We start from the raw sequence: 15,002 nt of genomic DNA, 5'->3' as shown, positions 1-15,002 counted from the left end.
AAAAAAAAAAAAAAAAAAAAAACCAGCAAAAATCTAACTAGCCATGGTCAGTGTAGAAGTATACAAATATTCTAGAAGAACTAAACTATAAGGTGTTTGTAAATATTCAGATGTGAATGAGTATAAGCAGAACTCATCATAAAAAATCCTGCCGGGCGCGGTGGCTCAAGCCTGTAATCCCAGCACTTTGGGAGGCCGAGACAGGCGGATCACGAGGTCAGGAGATGGAGACCATCCTGGCTAACACGGTGAAACCCCGTCTCTACTAAAAAATACAAAAAACTAGCTGGGCGAGGTGGCGGGCGCCTGCAGTCCCAGCTACTCGGGAGGCTGAGGCAGGAGAATAGCGGGAACCCGGGAGGCGGAGCTTGCAGTGAGCGAGTGCACTCCAGCCTGGGCGACAGAGCGAGACTCTGTCTCAAAAAAAAAAAAAAAAAAAAAAAAAAAAATCCTAACAAAAATTGATATTTGGCCAATCTCCCTTTCTGCCAGACTAGCTGGCAGTTAAAATTTGAAACAGTGACTGTACCGAAACGCTTTTTATTCAGGTTAAAAGTTGTACTCCCATTTCCTAAAATGAGGACTGAACTGAGAAACTAGCTACAGCTGCTTGGTTTTCCATAGAGTTAAGTTGGCTCCTTTGATGTTGAAGTCTGTAGTTATGACCTTGCTTTCATTAGTAGTTAGCACCTGGGCAGGTACTAACCAGTGAATGCCCTTTACACCCGGCAAGAAGGAATGGGTGGGGAGGCCAGATTGTTTCAATTTAAAGGGCACTACATTGTGGTGGGTTTCATTTTCTGATAGACACTGCCTATAGGCAACTAAGTCATTCCATTAACTGTCATTGTCAATCCACGTGTAGCCATACTCGAATTCCCCTGCTGGTTTAGCTTCCTGATGGGGAATAACTGCTGTCACAAGGGACAGTGTCTGTAGCTCCATCATGGGCCCCAGGATGTCCCACAGCAGCTAACACTGATCTGTACTCGGGACTCTGCCACCTGGTCAGTGACTTTCTGTGCATCATGTTCCTGGGAATAGTATGACTGTCCATGATTCCTAGGAAAGCTTGAGGAATGACTGAGGACAAGGAGCTAGCACTTTGACCCCTGTGGGGAGTGCTGTCTATAGTGGTTATCAGGGTTGTGACAAGTGGACTCTTGTGAGCTCCAACGCTGGATGATTTTATTATTCCTATTACTTAGGCAATAAAAGACTAGTACATATCCTGGTGTTATATAATTATATGAAAACTTATCAGAATGAGTTTTATAACTAGTGTACCCATGTTTTTGTTACTGTGCTACAGACAAAATGATACACTGAAATTTTACTGAATTACCTGACAATTTTTGTTACAATTAATTCTGTGCACTTTTTACAAGATTTGTGGAGTGTAAATAGGTGGCTGGCCTTTCTTTGGCATCTGAACATTTTCCTGAGCCCAATAGACAAGCAGATTTTTTTTTTTTTTTTTTTTTTTATGGAGACAGGGTTCTCCTCATGCCCATAATCCCAGCACCCTGCCCAGTTCAGGACCAGGCTGGAAACATGGTGAAACCACGTCTCTGCTAAAAATACAAAAGTTAGTTGGGCATAGTGGTGCATGCCTGTAATCCCAGATACTCTGGAAGCTGAGGCAGGAGAATCGCTTGAACTCGGGAGGTGGAGGCTGCAGTGAGCCGAGATTGTGTCACTGCACTCCAACCTTGACAGCGAGACCGTGTCTCAAAAAAAATAAAGACAGGGTTCTGTTACCCAATATGGTGGCGCAATCATGGCTCACTGCAGGCTTGACCTAGGCCCAAGTGATCTTCCCACATTGGCCTTCCAAAGTTCTAGGGTTACAGGAGTGAGCCACTGTGCCCGGCCAAGATTTCTTTGCCTTTGTGCTCACGTTCTTCTTTAACCTTAAAAGAAGAGGTCATATAAAATAATGATCAGGTATAATTTAAGATACAGAAAACTCGATAGAAAGGAGTAGCTGTGTGTTCTACATCTTCATTGCGTTTGCTGATACATCTCAGGATTATTAGTACAATTTTTTTTTTTTTTTTTGAGACAGTCCCACTCCCAGACAGTCCCACTCTGCCACAGTCTCAGCACACTGCAGCCTCCATCTCCCAGGTTCAAGCGATTCTTCTGCCTCAGTCCCCAGTGTATCTGGGATTATGAATGTGCACCACCACACTCGGCTAATATTTTGTATTTTTAGTGGAGATGGGATTTCACCATGTTGGCCAGGATGGTCTCAAACTGCTGGTCTCAACTGATCCGCCCGCCTAAACCTCCCAAAGTGGTGGGATTATAGGCGTGAGCCACCATGTGCAGCCCAGCGTGATGTATTTATACTGTTATTTCCACCTCCTAAAGGTCAACAAGGACACTTAGCTCAAGAAGGCTGATGTTGAGAGAGACCGCTTATCAGAACAGGATCTCTGAGGAAAAAGGGAGCTTAAATATGTGTCCCTGGAATTTCTTCTAGCCCTTTCCTCAGTGACATGGCCACTGCTATGGGTGGGAATGTTTAGAGAAGGACCCTGACCAGTGGTTGATGTCTTTGCCAAGTATACTGTCAGGTCAATGTCATAGATTGATTTGTTATATATATATAGAGAGAGAGAGAGAGAGACTTCATATAATAGAAAATAATATTTTAAGGACCACCTTGCTATTTTACTTCTCTAATAATGTTTTGAATATTTTGATAAATACCTTTAGCAACATAGTGGTTCTCATCTCAGCGTTCTCTGTCCTTGAAAGGTGTTATTTGTAACAGGGTGGTTTCTGGACTGCCTTTCTGGAGTAAAACTTGGGCACTTCTAACCATATGCTTGCTGGAAACCATAATGTTAAATGTAGTCATTGGGTTATCATTTGCAACTACATTGATATAATTTTGTATATAAAACAGTTTGCTACAGGGAGCAGCATTGTTCATGTAAGAAAGACATTCGCTTCATATAATACATGGAAACAAAGTTATCTTTTCAATGTTAACCGTTACTGTAACATTGCAAAAAAAGGTTGTTGATGTGGAGAAAGAAGAGCTTAAAAAACCCACAAACAATTCACTTGCCTCTCGGGCTTTTCTGCTTTGCCTAACTTGACTGAATTAGAGTATCTGCATTTCTGCACTAAGCTGGTTAAGGTTTGCTAAGTCAATGGTAATGTTTTACAGAGCTTGGCTATTTGTTAGCCAGCATTTGTGGAAAACAACCAGTGTCTGTCATAGCTAGTGCTATAATTTATTCAGTTGGCATATTGTTCATGGAGACAGTGAGATAAGGGGATCAGGATCCAGAGAGACTACTAAAATATGTGAGTCCATCTGTTGTGATCTGAGGTTTCATTAGAGAAAACCTGTCTGCTAGTACAATGAATGGAGACTTAGTAAGGATATTTTTATATAAAGGATTATAAATCAGCAGAGGTAAATACATTAATCTTGGCCAAACAGGTCGTGTCCTTTTGCGTTTTCCCGATGGCAAGTTCTGCCCCCTGCTGCCCGGGCACTGTTGGTCATAGCGTGGCCTTGGCCAGCAGCATTGGCATCAGCTGTGAGCCGGTAAACATGGAAATGTAGGCCCTTCCCAACCTGAGTCAGACCCTTAGCCTGGGGTCCAGGAAACTATTTTAACAAGCTCCCAGGTGATTTTTTTCACATTTCAAGTTTGAGCACCTCGAGGGCCTATGAATGGCTGCATATAAGGTACAGCTGGCCATATGTCTTAAATGACTTCAAGGAGATGTGAGCCAGGCCTCCTCTTCCCACACCAGACTTCATGAACCATACCTGGTATTGTCATGTTTTTGTGAGCAGCCGTGAATAGGACTGGGGGAGAGAGATGTTCAGCCAATAAAGTCTAAAATGGAAAGGGAATGTTCAGTTATAACAAAACAAATTTTTGTAATTAGAGTGCTGGGTTGTGCTCAGCATCATTGGAATTCAGTGTGGAGCAGTGGCTCACACCTGTAATCCCGGCACTTTGAGAAGCTGAGTTGGGCAGATCCCTTGAGTTCAGGAGTTTGAGACCACCCTGGGCAACATGGTGAAACTCCATCTCTACAAAAAAATAGAAAAATTAGCCGGCTGTGGTGGCAGGTGCCTGTGGTCCCAGCTAAGGAGGCTAAGGCAGGGGGAATCTCTTGAACCCTGGTGGCAGAAGTTGCAGTGAGCTGAGATCGTGCCACTGCACTCCACCCTGGGCAACAGAGCGAGACCCTTTCTCAAAAAAAAAAAAAGTGGAGCAGCAAACTAAGACCCTCTTCCATCGAGGGAAGTCTCTGAAGCAAAGCTGAGCTGGCCTCTCAGCTCTGCACTGGTGGGGCACCCCATGGCGCCCAGAAGCAGTGAGAGGGCTAACGCAGCAGAGCGCAGCATGGCCATGCATGATTGGAGTGCCGCTACTGCGTTCATGTCACTTTGGCAGCCGGCAACTTCTAAGAACGTAGAATATTTTCATTTAGAACTTAAAAACAGTAAACCCTAAAAGTTTAGTGTTTAAAAATTCATTTTGTTTCTCTCTAAAGATTTTTATTCTTTTGAAAATGACCACAGTCTAGTTTGAATGCCATTGTTTCTCAGCTGTTTCTTATTTGCAATTGCTAAAAGCAGCAAGGAGCAAGTTAAATGTCCATCACCTGAATGGGTAGACAGAAGTGACATCCACACAATGGAATATTACTGGGCAGTAAAAAAAGAATGAAGTGCTGGTACATGCTGCAACATGAATAACCCTTGTAGACATTATGCTAAGTCATGGGATTCAGTCACAAAAGACTGCATATTATAAAATTCTGTGTCTCTGCAATGTCCAGAATAGGCAGATTCTTAGAGACAGAAAGTAGATTGGTGGTTTCCAGGGGGCTGAGGGAGCAGGAGGAATGGAGAATGACTGCCAGTGGCCATGGAGTTTCTTTTTGGGCTGACAAACTATTCCAAAACTAGATAGCAGTGTCAGTTGCATAACTCTGAATATACTAAAGACCACTGAATTATACATTTTACATGGATAAATTTTATGGTAAATTATATTTCAATAGCTGCTATTTAAAGTACATAGTGACTCAACATGAAAGGAAACATACGGTTTTGTCTCTAATTACCCAACTAAGTGAACCAAAATAGCAGCTACAAAGCTTTTAATTCATTTATCATTGGTTGTAAGAATTTTCCCTATCATACTCCCATCTGTGGGAGAAAATTTACTGTGTCTACTTCCTATCAGAGCATTTCTAAGTATTTGAAAGGTCCTATCCAAATATTTGAAAGCTGTTAAAAGTTGCTGAAGTGGCACCTTTGGAAGAGGGCTGGAATGTTTGATAACAACGTTGACGTTTTAAATGATATGGAAGGTCAAGCTCGCAATGTAATCTTGGGTGGTGGTGGCTGGATGGCTCTACTCAGACTGGTTTTATAGTAAATGGCAGGTGTGATAATAGAGGGATTAATCTGTTATCACTGAATCCACTGCCTGAAATTCAAACATTCAGATGCTCCCATTTGAATTTCCCTTTTTTATTTTACATGGTTTTCCTAGTTTTTGAGTACATAAAAAAAATTATTGTAAACTTTTTTCATGCAGTGTTCTGGCCTCTAAAATTAAATCTGGTTCTTTTGTCTAAGACTCAAGGGTTGCTTTCCTGTAATGTTTGTGGAGGAACTGATCTTGGACTTTTCCCTCCTGTCTTGGACTTTTATTGCAGTTTGAATTTGTGCTGTAAGAAGTGTGACTGTAGAGGTAATCTTCAAGTTTAAAATATTCAGAGGAAATGGATGCTTCGCAAAGGAAATAATGCATACCTATATTTATTTACCAAAATGAGGAAAATACCTGGGAAATAATTTGATGGCCAAATATTCAGCAATTATATTCATAGATTAGAAGCAAAATACAAAATTTAATTGTCAACTTTATCTTTTTCATTCCTTAGACTCTTAGAAGGCATTTTAGATGCCATTTTGATAAAATTAAACTGGGAAGACTCAGATATCATGTTTTCCCAACTATATTCTGAAAAACGCTAGTTCCCTGGGATGCTCCATGGAAATAATCTGTGGGCAGAACAGTCTGGGAAGCGGAGACTGTGGCCCCGTCTTGGGCTGCCACTGTTGGCATGAACACGGCAGACAGGCAGCAGCCTTTCAGCTAAAGAAGAAAGAAAACCCCACCTTAACCACTGCAGACTTGCATGACCTCCAAACACTGCCCCCACAGCACATCCCCATTTTTGTCCCTTTCCCTTTCAAAGCCAAATAATTTCAAAGAGAACTACATAGCTGCTGGGTTGGGATGGTGTCAAAAGCCAGACACGATGATTTTAAGTCATAGAATGATCAAGCTGGAAGATGCTCACAGATTAAATGGTCTCCAGCCACTCAATATCACCAGCAATGGAGAGGAACAGGGTTGGCCTGAGTGAGGCTGGGGCCACCCCTGCCAGCAGGCCTGTGTGCTGGGCTCAGGTGCTTCAAGGAATTGAGCAAAGAGGATGTTGGGTTTATTTTGTTTTAATTAGGCGAATTGTTGAGTTTATTTAAAAACAAAGCAGATTGGGGTTGAACACCCTGCATGTCCATTGCATTGGAGTGGTAACACCTGTGCCATCGTGCGACTGCCTGGAGGGGTACTTTCCCTCTGGGGAAAGTGAACACAGGTGTGTTGTCCCTTTTCCGTGAAAACACTCTACTTGCTGGTCTTGAATAGCATTCTAGTGGGTTACTTTTCTCCTAGTGGTCAGACAGTATTTATTGGACCTCTGGTTCCATTGGCATGTGTCCCCTAAGGAGGAGACTCTTCAGGGGGTACTCATACCTCTTCTATCCGATGGCACTGACTGTGTCACACCTGGCCTGCGGCCTTCGAAGCTAGCATTTCAGAGTGGGAAAAGGCCTCAAGCCATCTAGTCCAAACTCTACCACCTGCAGATCGGGTAACTGATGCCCAGTGGTAGACAGTCATTTGCTGGGGATCCTTAGATTACAGAGCTAGCTCTCAAACCCAGGCCTTCTGCCTCCTGTGTCTTGTCTTCCAGTGATTCCCAAATTTGGCCTCCTCAAAATCACTTGTGGAAGTGACTGGGCTGAGGGTGTTTGAAAAGCTTCTGTGAGGATTCTGATGGTGGGGCTGATGTGGGAAGCACCATGGTATGTGATCACTGTTTGAGGCACAGCCATCTTCATTAATGTGTAAGCCACTCAGGGATAGGGAGGGCTGATGCTTCTCTGTACTCACAATGCCTATCATGGTGCCTGGCACACCTTGCAGTATTTAATTAGTGTTTGTGGATCGAATGAACATGTTAGTTGCCCACTAGCAGGGGTTGGTCCTGTAGTCTGTGGCCATGGAACATTAGAATAATAAGGCTATTGTGGTTCATCCTGTAGTATAAGTTTGAGCTGAGTTACTACAACACAAATTTTTTTTGAAGTTTTTAAAAGTTAGAGACGGGTTCTCGCTATGTTGCCCAGGGTGGTCTCAAACTCCTCGCCTTGAGATCCTCCTGCCTTGGCTCCCCAAAGGGCTGCGATTACAGGCCTGAGCCATTATACCTGGCCGACAAATAAAAGTATTTATTTATTTTTTACAATGGAATCTCACCCTGTCACCTAGGCTGGAGTGCAGTGGCGTGATCTTGGCTCACTGCAACCTCTGCCTCCTGGATTCAAGCAATTCTCTCTGCTCAGCCTCCTGAGTAGCTGGGATTACAAGTGTGTGCCACCACACTTGGCTAATTTTTGTATTTTTAGTAGAGATGGGGTTTTACCGTGTTGGCCAGGCTGGTCTTGAACTCCTGACCTCAAGTGATCTGCCTGCCTTGGCCCCCCAGAGTGCTGTGATTACAGGCATGAGCCACTGCGCCTGGCCTAGAATTTTTTAAAGAGTAGATTATTAAGCAAAGGGAGAGTAGAGACAGTATTGGTTTTTCATTAACTTCATCTGCACCATCAACCACATGGTTCTTTTTGTCTGGGGAGTGGTACAGGAGTAAAATTAAACTTAAATCACCACCCCCCCCCCAAAGCAAAGCATAACTTTAAAAAGTTTTTAATATTTTGGCAAACCTGATAGAAATATTGCCCTTTTTTGGGTAGATCTTAGATGACTAACTGCTTACTATACACACACCTGTACCACACATGTGATTGTGTTGCCTTCACCGAACACAGTTCTTGATAAGTGTGTAATCTAAGGGGAATTACTAAGATAATAAAAACTGCAAACCATGCGCTCTTTTTCTCCAGTCTTTGCACATAGTTTGGATTTGTGTAGCGGTGTATTTAAGCCCATGGACTTGAGTTTTTTGTGGGACAATGTGTATTCAGATTCATACAGTCCCAGTCCCCCATTATTCCTGTGGCACTGTTGAAGATACAAGAACCAGCTGGCATTCAAATATGTTGAGAAAAACAGTTGCTGACTAGGGAAACCTAACACCCTGATAATAAAATGGAAAATTGGGATTTAGATGTGTTTTCTCAGTTGCTGAAGCGTGGTGGTACTGGTGCTGCTGGTGCTGCTGCTGCTGGTGGTACTGGTGCTGCTGGTGCTGGTGCTGGTGCTGGTGCTGCTGATGCTGATGCTGGTGCTGGTGCTGGTGGTGTTTTTGAGTCTCGCTCTATCGCCCAGGCTGGAGTGTAGGGGTGCGATCTTGCTCACTTCAACCTCTGCCTCCCAGGTTCAAGCACTTCTGCCTCAGCCTCCCAAGTAGCTGGGACTATGTACAGGCACGTGCCATCACGCCCAGCTAATTTTTGTATTTTTAGTAGAGACGGGGTTTCACTATGTTGGCCAGGCTGGTCTCGAACGCCTGATCTCAAGTGAGCCACCTGCTTTGGCCTCCCAAAGTGCTGGGATTACAGGCGTGAACTGCTGCACCTGGCCCCAAAGTCTGGTTTTTTTGTTTTTTGTTTTCAAGCCCTTGGATAAGTAGACAAAGTATGTATGTAAATGGTCCTGTCATCTCAGTGAATGTCTCATTTTAAACTTCGGTGAAAGCTTATGCTGTATTTGTAGCACATTATTTTATCCATAATTGTCTTTCTAAACATGGAACTGTCTATCATGCAGTAGGTTAAGGCAGTGCCGTGCTGTGGTCCTTAATCTGGGGAGGATCTCCTCCCTTTTCCCCATAGAGCATTTGGAAATGTGTATGTGGATGGGGTTGCTTTTAGGTGTTCCAGTGACTGGGGACACTCAGTCATTGGATGGCTTAAGGATGCTAAACGTTCCTGAGTACTTGGGATAGTCTTGCAGAATGAATACCTCTGCTGTCCAGAATGACGAGCACCCCCAGTGGGAAACACTAGTAGCCTAATGACTAATCAAGTAACAGACAGCCCTTTAACTTAAAGCAGCTCATTAACATAGTGTTCATTTACCTGTTGAGATCTTGTGAGTATCTTCTCCTCAATCTCTATGTAAAGATACAGATGTAGAGCCTGCCCTATGTATACATATATGAATGTAGGAGATCGAGACCATCCTGGCTAACATGGTGAAACTGTCTCTACTAAAAATACAAAAAATTAGCTGGGCGTGGTGGCGGGCACCTGTAGTCCCAGCTACTCGGGAGGCTGAGGCAGGAGAATGGCGTGAACCCGGGAGGCGGAGCTTGCAATGAGCCGAGATCACACCACTGCACTCCAGCCTGGGCGACAGAGCAAGACGCCGTCTCAAAAAAAAAAAAAAAAAAAAAAAAATTGGAGTCTGAAATCTCGTGTGCATGGACTCTGGTCATTTGTCTTTGTCCTAACCAGGTAGTAGCCTTCAGTTCTAATTGTACTTGGGGTTCCACTTCTGAACCAGTAGATAGTAGAGAAAGAAAGGCATACCCAGGGCTCTGCATTTGTGAGCGAATGCCCCTCCACTTTAGTTTTGAGTGTGATATGTCATTGTTGGCTTCTATGTATGTAGCTGGAGCTGCATTTGTTATTGAAATATTTGACTTGGGGTTGGTTTTCCCATCTCTAATACAGGCCCTTGGAACCATAATTGAGAGAAATGCATGCTTTATTTCATGCTTCATAACAGCCATTTTGTGATTTAAAAAAAATTACCAGCAGGAAATGAAAGAAAAGTAGGTTTTTATATTTTAGTATGATTAAAGACTTTAAAACAGGTCTTGTTGCCTCTCAGTAAACTTGAGTTCTTTAACTTCTGGACTTGGAACTGTGGAGAAAACTTTTAGAACAAGACCTGGAAAACGATACTTCTGTACTTGTTATACCAGTCAGGGAGCCTTTAAGGCATATTGGATGTATATCAGAGGATCTCTCAATCATTACAGTCTGAAATGTTGTTGGGACAGGAGTGGAGGTGGGGCGGGTGGTTCCTGAAGTAGGAAGTGACATTTGGTGAGTGCTGAATATTTCTGGTGCCCTGGCTGAATAACAAAACCTCTGTCGCCAAATCCTGGCACAGGTAATATGTCCTCATTACATTTACACCTGTGTTAGGAAGAAACCAGGATAGGTATCTCTCCAGCTTCTGTGTATTTCACTTGAAAATGGTGAGAAGCAAGCATTTCTTAATATTAAGCATTATAGTTGCTTTGTGACTCTGCTATTTTCCTTTGGGACAATGACATAAAGTAGCCAAATTTGAGTATTTTTCATATGCTTTAGTAAATCTGGGTTTTCTCAAGTGATAAATTTGAAAACTACCTTGATGTGAGTGGATTGTTTTATTGTTGTTGTGTTTTTTTGTTTTTTTGAGATGGAGTCTTGCTCAGTTGCCCAGGCTGGAGTGCAGTGGCACAATCTTGACTCACTGCAACCTCCGCCTTCTGGGATCAAGCAATTCTCCTGCCTCAGCCTCCTGAGTAGCTGGGACTACAGGCGTGTGCCACCATGCCCAGCTAATTTTGTATTTTTAATAGAGATAGGGCTTTACCACGTTGGCCAGGCTGGTCTTGAACTCCTGACCTCAAGTGGTCCACCTGCCTCAGCCTCCCGAAGTGCTGGGGTTACAGGTGAGTCAGTGGCGCCCGACTGTGTTTTGTTTTTTTTTTTTTAAACAGCTACATGGCAACATTAGAAATATTTTAAGGCCCTCCTGTCTCTACCTCCTCAATTCTGTGTCTCGCCATCCTGATACTATTTCCATTTTTACATTTTATTTTCATCTCTTGTCTAAATAGATCTCACATTTGCATTGAGAGAGTATTGCTTGTCATCTTTTTGATTTCAGAAGCAATTTGCCTAGTTTTTATTTTCATAATTATAATTTAATATCACTACGTAATCCATCTTTGATGTGTCTTTGGACATTTCATCCTTTGTCTCTCACTATGGTTTCTAAGGTTGCTTCAAAACTTCTGGTACAAAGCTCTTTCTCTCTTCCCTTGTCTGACTCCCTTGGTGCCCCTCGGGAGCCCTCCTGCCTCCTTTGGCTGTCGTAAGGCTCATATGAGATGGTTCATGGAAAAATAGGTTAAACTATTGTTTTTTAAAAAAAATTGCTTAGGTTGGGCAAGGTGACCCATGTCTGTAATCTCAGCACTATGGAAGGCTGAGATGGAAGGCTTGCGTGAGCCTAGGAGCTCAAGACCAGCCTAGGCGACATAGTGAGACCCTGTCTCTACAAAAAGTTTTAAGAAAAAAAAAACGAGCTAGTCATGGTGGCACCTATAGTGCCAGCTACTCGAGAGGCTGCGGTAGGAGGCGTTCATGTGAGCCTGGGAGGTCAGGACTATAGTGAGCTGTTACCACGCCACTGCACTCCAGCTTGGGTGACAGAGCAAGACCCTGTCTCAAAGAAAAGAGAAAAACTGCTTAGACCTAAGTGTCAGTGCGCTTTATTAAAGCAAAGAGGCTGCGTTTGGTTCACACTGTGCGCCTGCTGAGATGTCCCCAGCCATCTGCAGTCAGGAGTGGTGTGTGGCTTCCTGACTAGCACAGGAACTGATGTCAGGCCTGTGCCGTCGCCACACTTTGAGGAGCAGCTTATGTAGAAGGTGCAGGAGGTTATCAGAAGAAAAGAATACTCAGTTAAGCGTAATTTGTTTCATTCTGTTTTTCAGATCAATGTCCGAGTTACCACCATGGATGCAGAGCTGGAGTTTGCAATCCAGCCAAATACAACTGGAAAACAGCTTTTTGATCAGGTTGGTCTCTGAACTTGAGAGTTAACTCCATCTACAAAAAAATTGTTTTGCAACATTTCAATTATTTTGTTTGCTAAGCATATTACCTTGTTTTACTCACTTGAGGTAATAGATGAGAAGGATCTTTTAAAAGGTGAAAGTATTTCATGATAGCATTATAAAATGCATTAATAGACACGTATATCATGCCTAGGAGGTGTATGAAAGCACACAGCTATCTGTTGTATAAAGCCAGGTGGATTCAGTGTGTTACCAGCCATGGAAGCAAAGGGCTGAACAGAGTGATTGTGCTTGTCAGTGTAAGGAGGTGTGCTGGCCTGTGTCTCTCACCTTGTGTTAGAGACGCGGCTTCCTACCCCCAGCCGCCTCCACCTCCAGAGTAGAACTCCTCTCACTGCGTGGATGAGTGAACCTTAGTTGTCTCAGCAGTTGGTGCAGATTCTCATTTCTAAGTGGTCATACCTGAACGTCTATGAAAAGAAGAAATGAAGATTTAGAGAAAAAAATTCACTTTTTAAAATTGGAAGTTTTTTTTAAAAAATCAAGTATTTATTAGTGATATTACTATTTATTTATTAAATACTTTTTTCCCTATTAACAGCTGCTCCAAATACAGTTTCCTTTTTTTTTTTTTCTTTGAGACTGAGTCTCGTTCTGTTGCCCAGGCTGGAGTGCAGTGATGCAATCTCGGCTCACTGCAACCTCTGTCTCCCAAGTTCAAGCAGTTCTCCTGCATGAGCCTCCCCAATAGCTGGGATTACAGGCGCATGCTACCACGCCCTGTTAATTTTTGTATTTTTAATAGAGATGGAGTTTCTCCATGTTTGCCAGGCTGGTCTTGAACTCCTGAACTCAAGTGATCCACCCACCTCGGCCTCCCAGAGTGCTGGGATTACAGGTGTGAGCCCACGCTCAGCCCAAACGCAGTCTTAATGGCTTGGATTTTTTCCAGTCAAGGAGTGACTAAAAACCATCATTTAGTTGTTTTTTTTTTTTTTAAGACGGAGTATCACTCTGTCGCCCAGGCTGGAGTGCAGTAGGGCAATCTCCACTCACTGCAAGCTCCGCCTCCCGGGTTCGCCCCATTCTCCTGCCTCAGCCTCCCGAGTAGCTGGGACTACAGGTGCCCGCCACCACACCCGGCTAATCTTTGTATTTTTAGTAGGAACGGGGTTTCACCATGTTAGCCAGATGGTCTCGATCTCCGGACCTCGTGATCCACCCAGCTTGGCCTCCCAAAGTGCTGGGATTACGGGTGTGAGCCACCACACCTGGCCTATTTAGTATTTTTATAGCACAGGTCAGAAGTTTTTTTCTGCAAATGGCTGGAGAGTACATATGTTAGACTTGCAGCCCACACAGTTGCTATCATAACTACTCAGCTCTGCCATTGTAGTATTGAGAGCAGCCATAAACACGTGAAGATTCAAGCATGACTGTTTTCTAGTCAAGCTCTGTATGGGCACTGATTTTTTTTTTTTTTTTTTTTTTTTTGAGACGGAGTCTCGCTCTGTCACCCAGGCTGGAGTGCAGTGGCACAGTGGCACGACATTGGCTCACTGCAAGGGTTCACACCATTCTCCTGCCTCAGCCTCCTGAGTAGCTGGGACTACAGGCGCCCACCACCATGCCCAGTAATCTTTTTTGTATTTTTAGTAGAGACGGGGTTTCATTGTGTTAGCCAGGATGGCCTCTGTCTCCTGACCTTGTGATCCACCCACCTCGTCCTCCCAAAGTCCTGGGATTACAGGCGTGAGCCACTGTGCCCGGCTGGGCACTGATATTTTTACGTAATTTCCCCATCACCACCATTGAAAAAATGTAAACCCATTCTTAGCCTATGGGCTGCACAAATAGCCAGCAGACAAGATTTGGTCCATGGGCCTTAGCTTGCTGCACTTGCCTTATTTACAACTCTCTCCTGTAGTTCACTGCAGAACCAGCTTTGCGACATGTACAGCAGTGCCCTGTGCATGGCAAGGCACCAGAGCGGCACCCGTCCAACACCTCACAGTTTCAAAACGTCAGACTCTTTGATCTCTCTTATCTTTTTTGATATTTAACAGTGTTTTCCGTTTCTTAAGAAAACACTTTAGATATTCCACTCCAGCAGTCATACCCCACTAAAGAATGCTCATTTTGGTAAAAGCTTTTGAACACGTTTTATTATAAGTGACCCCCTCAGACGGAAATGGATAGAGCTACTAGATCTCACCTTATGGTTTATATTAGAAAACAGTCCTCTTCCCTCCCCTCTTGCTCCTGTTTCCCTGCTTGACTTTGTGAACCAAGTAGGCCAGAGGTCGTGGAGTGGAAAGGACCTTTGTGGCAGTAGTCAGTAACGCAAGTCACTGCAAGGCCCATCCACCCCGCTCTCAGCGTCTGTGAGCTCACTCAGGTGCCAGCGAAGACTCTTTCTTGAGATGGGCGGCCCAGAATGATTCCCCGTTGCTGCATATTCCTCGTGAGACATGGAGTTCACTTTCAGTAAGACTGGTGAGCCACCATGAAGGCTATGATAACTTTTTTGTGGAGCAGTTCTAAGTTCTAAAGAAAGCAAGATCTTCTTTTCTGGACTAAATGGATTCTTCTCTGGGGCCAGTAGAGGAGCAGGGCCAGGTGTGAGTTGCAAGTCCTTTGAACCATCCCGAGGGGCCCTACTGGTAGAAGTGATATTCTGTGTTCTAGCACCAAACCCAGAAATTAGAGTGGGTGGTGATTGGGAAACCTAGGAGGGAGAATTTTAGCACACTTAGACCACAGGAGACTCTACCCATGCTTGATCATATCTCCCTCTCACTCCAAAAAGGAGTGCCCAGCAGCAGTGGACTGGCTCCGTGCAGCAAAGCGTGCGGGTGCCAGAATGTGCCCAGGTGGATGCCCCCAGA

The 15,002-nt window shown here is 43.9% G+C and overlaps 1 protein-coding gene across 3 annotated transcripts in view; it reads left to right on the top strand.

Moving 5' to 3' along the window:
- Positions 1 to 15,002, top strand: part of EZR (ezrin) — a 58,008-nt gene that overhangs the window by 17,963 nt on the left and 25,043 nt on the right. For 2 of the 3 annotated variants that reach the window (XM_017889632.1, XM_017889630.1), the window contains exon 3: positions 12,031 to 12,114. In XM_017889632.1, the coding sequence (XP_017745121.1) occupies positions 12,031 to 12,114 (84 nt within the window). Of the gene's footprint in view, positions 1 to 12,030; positions 12,115 to 15,002 lie in introns of those variants that run through there. The other variant, XM_017889633.1, reaches the window with a different exon arrangement.

Source organism: Rhinopithecus bieti, unplaced genomic scaffold (assembly GCF_001698545.2).
Source record: "Rhinopithecus bieti isolate Rb0 unplaced genomic scaffold, ASM169854v2 scaffold_18548, whole genome shotgun sequence".
NCBI classification, from domain to species: domain Eukaryota; kingdom Metazoa; phylum Chordata; class Mammalia; order Primates; family Cercopithecidae; genus Rhinopithecus; species Rhinopithecus bieti.
Note: the sequence above shows the minus strand (reverse complement) of the source record. Positions and strands in the feature narration are given on the sequence as shown.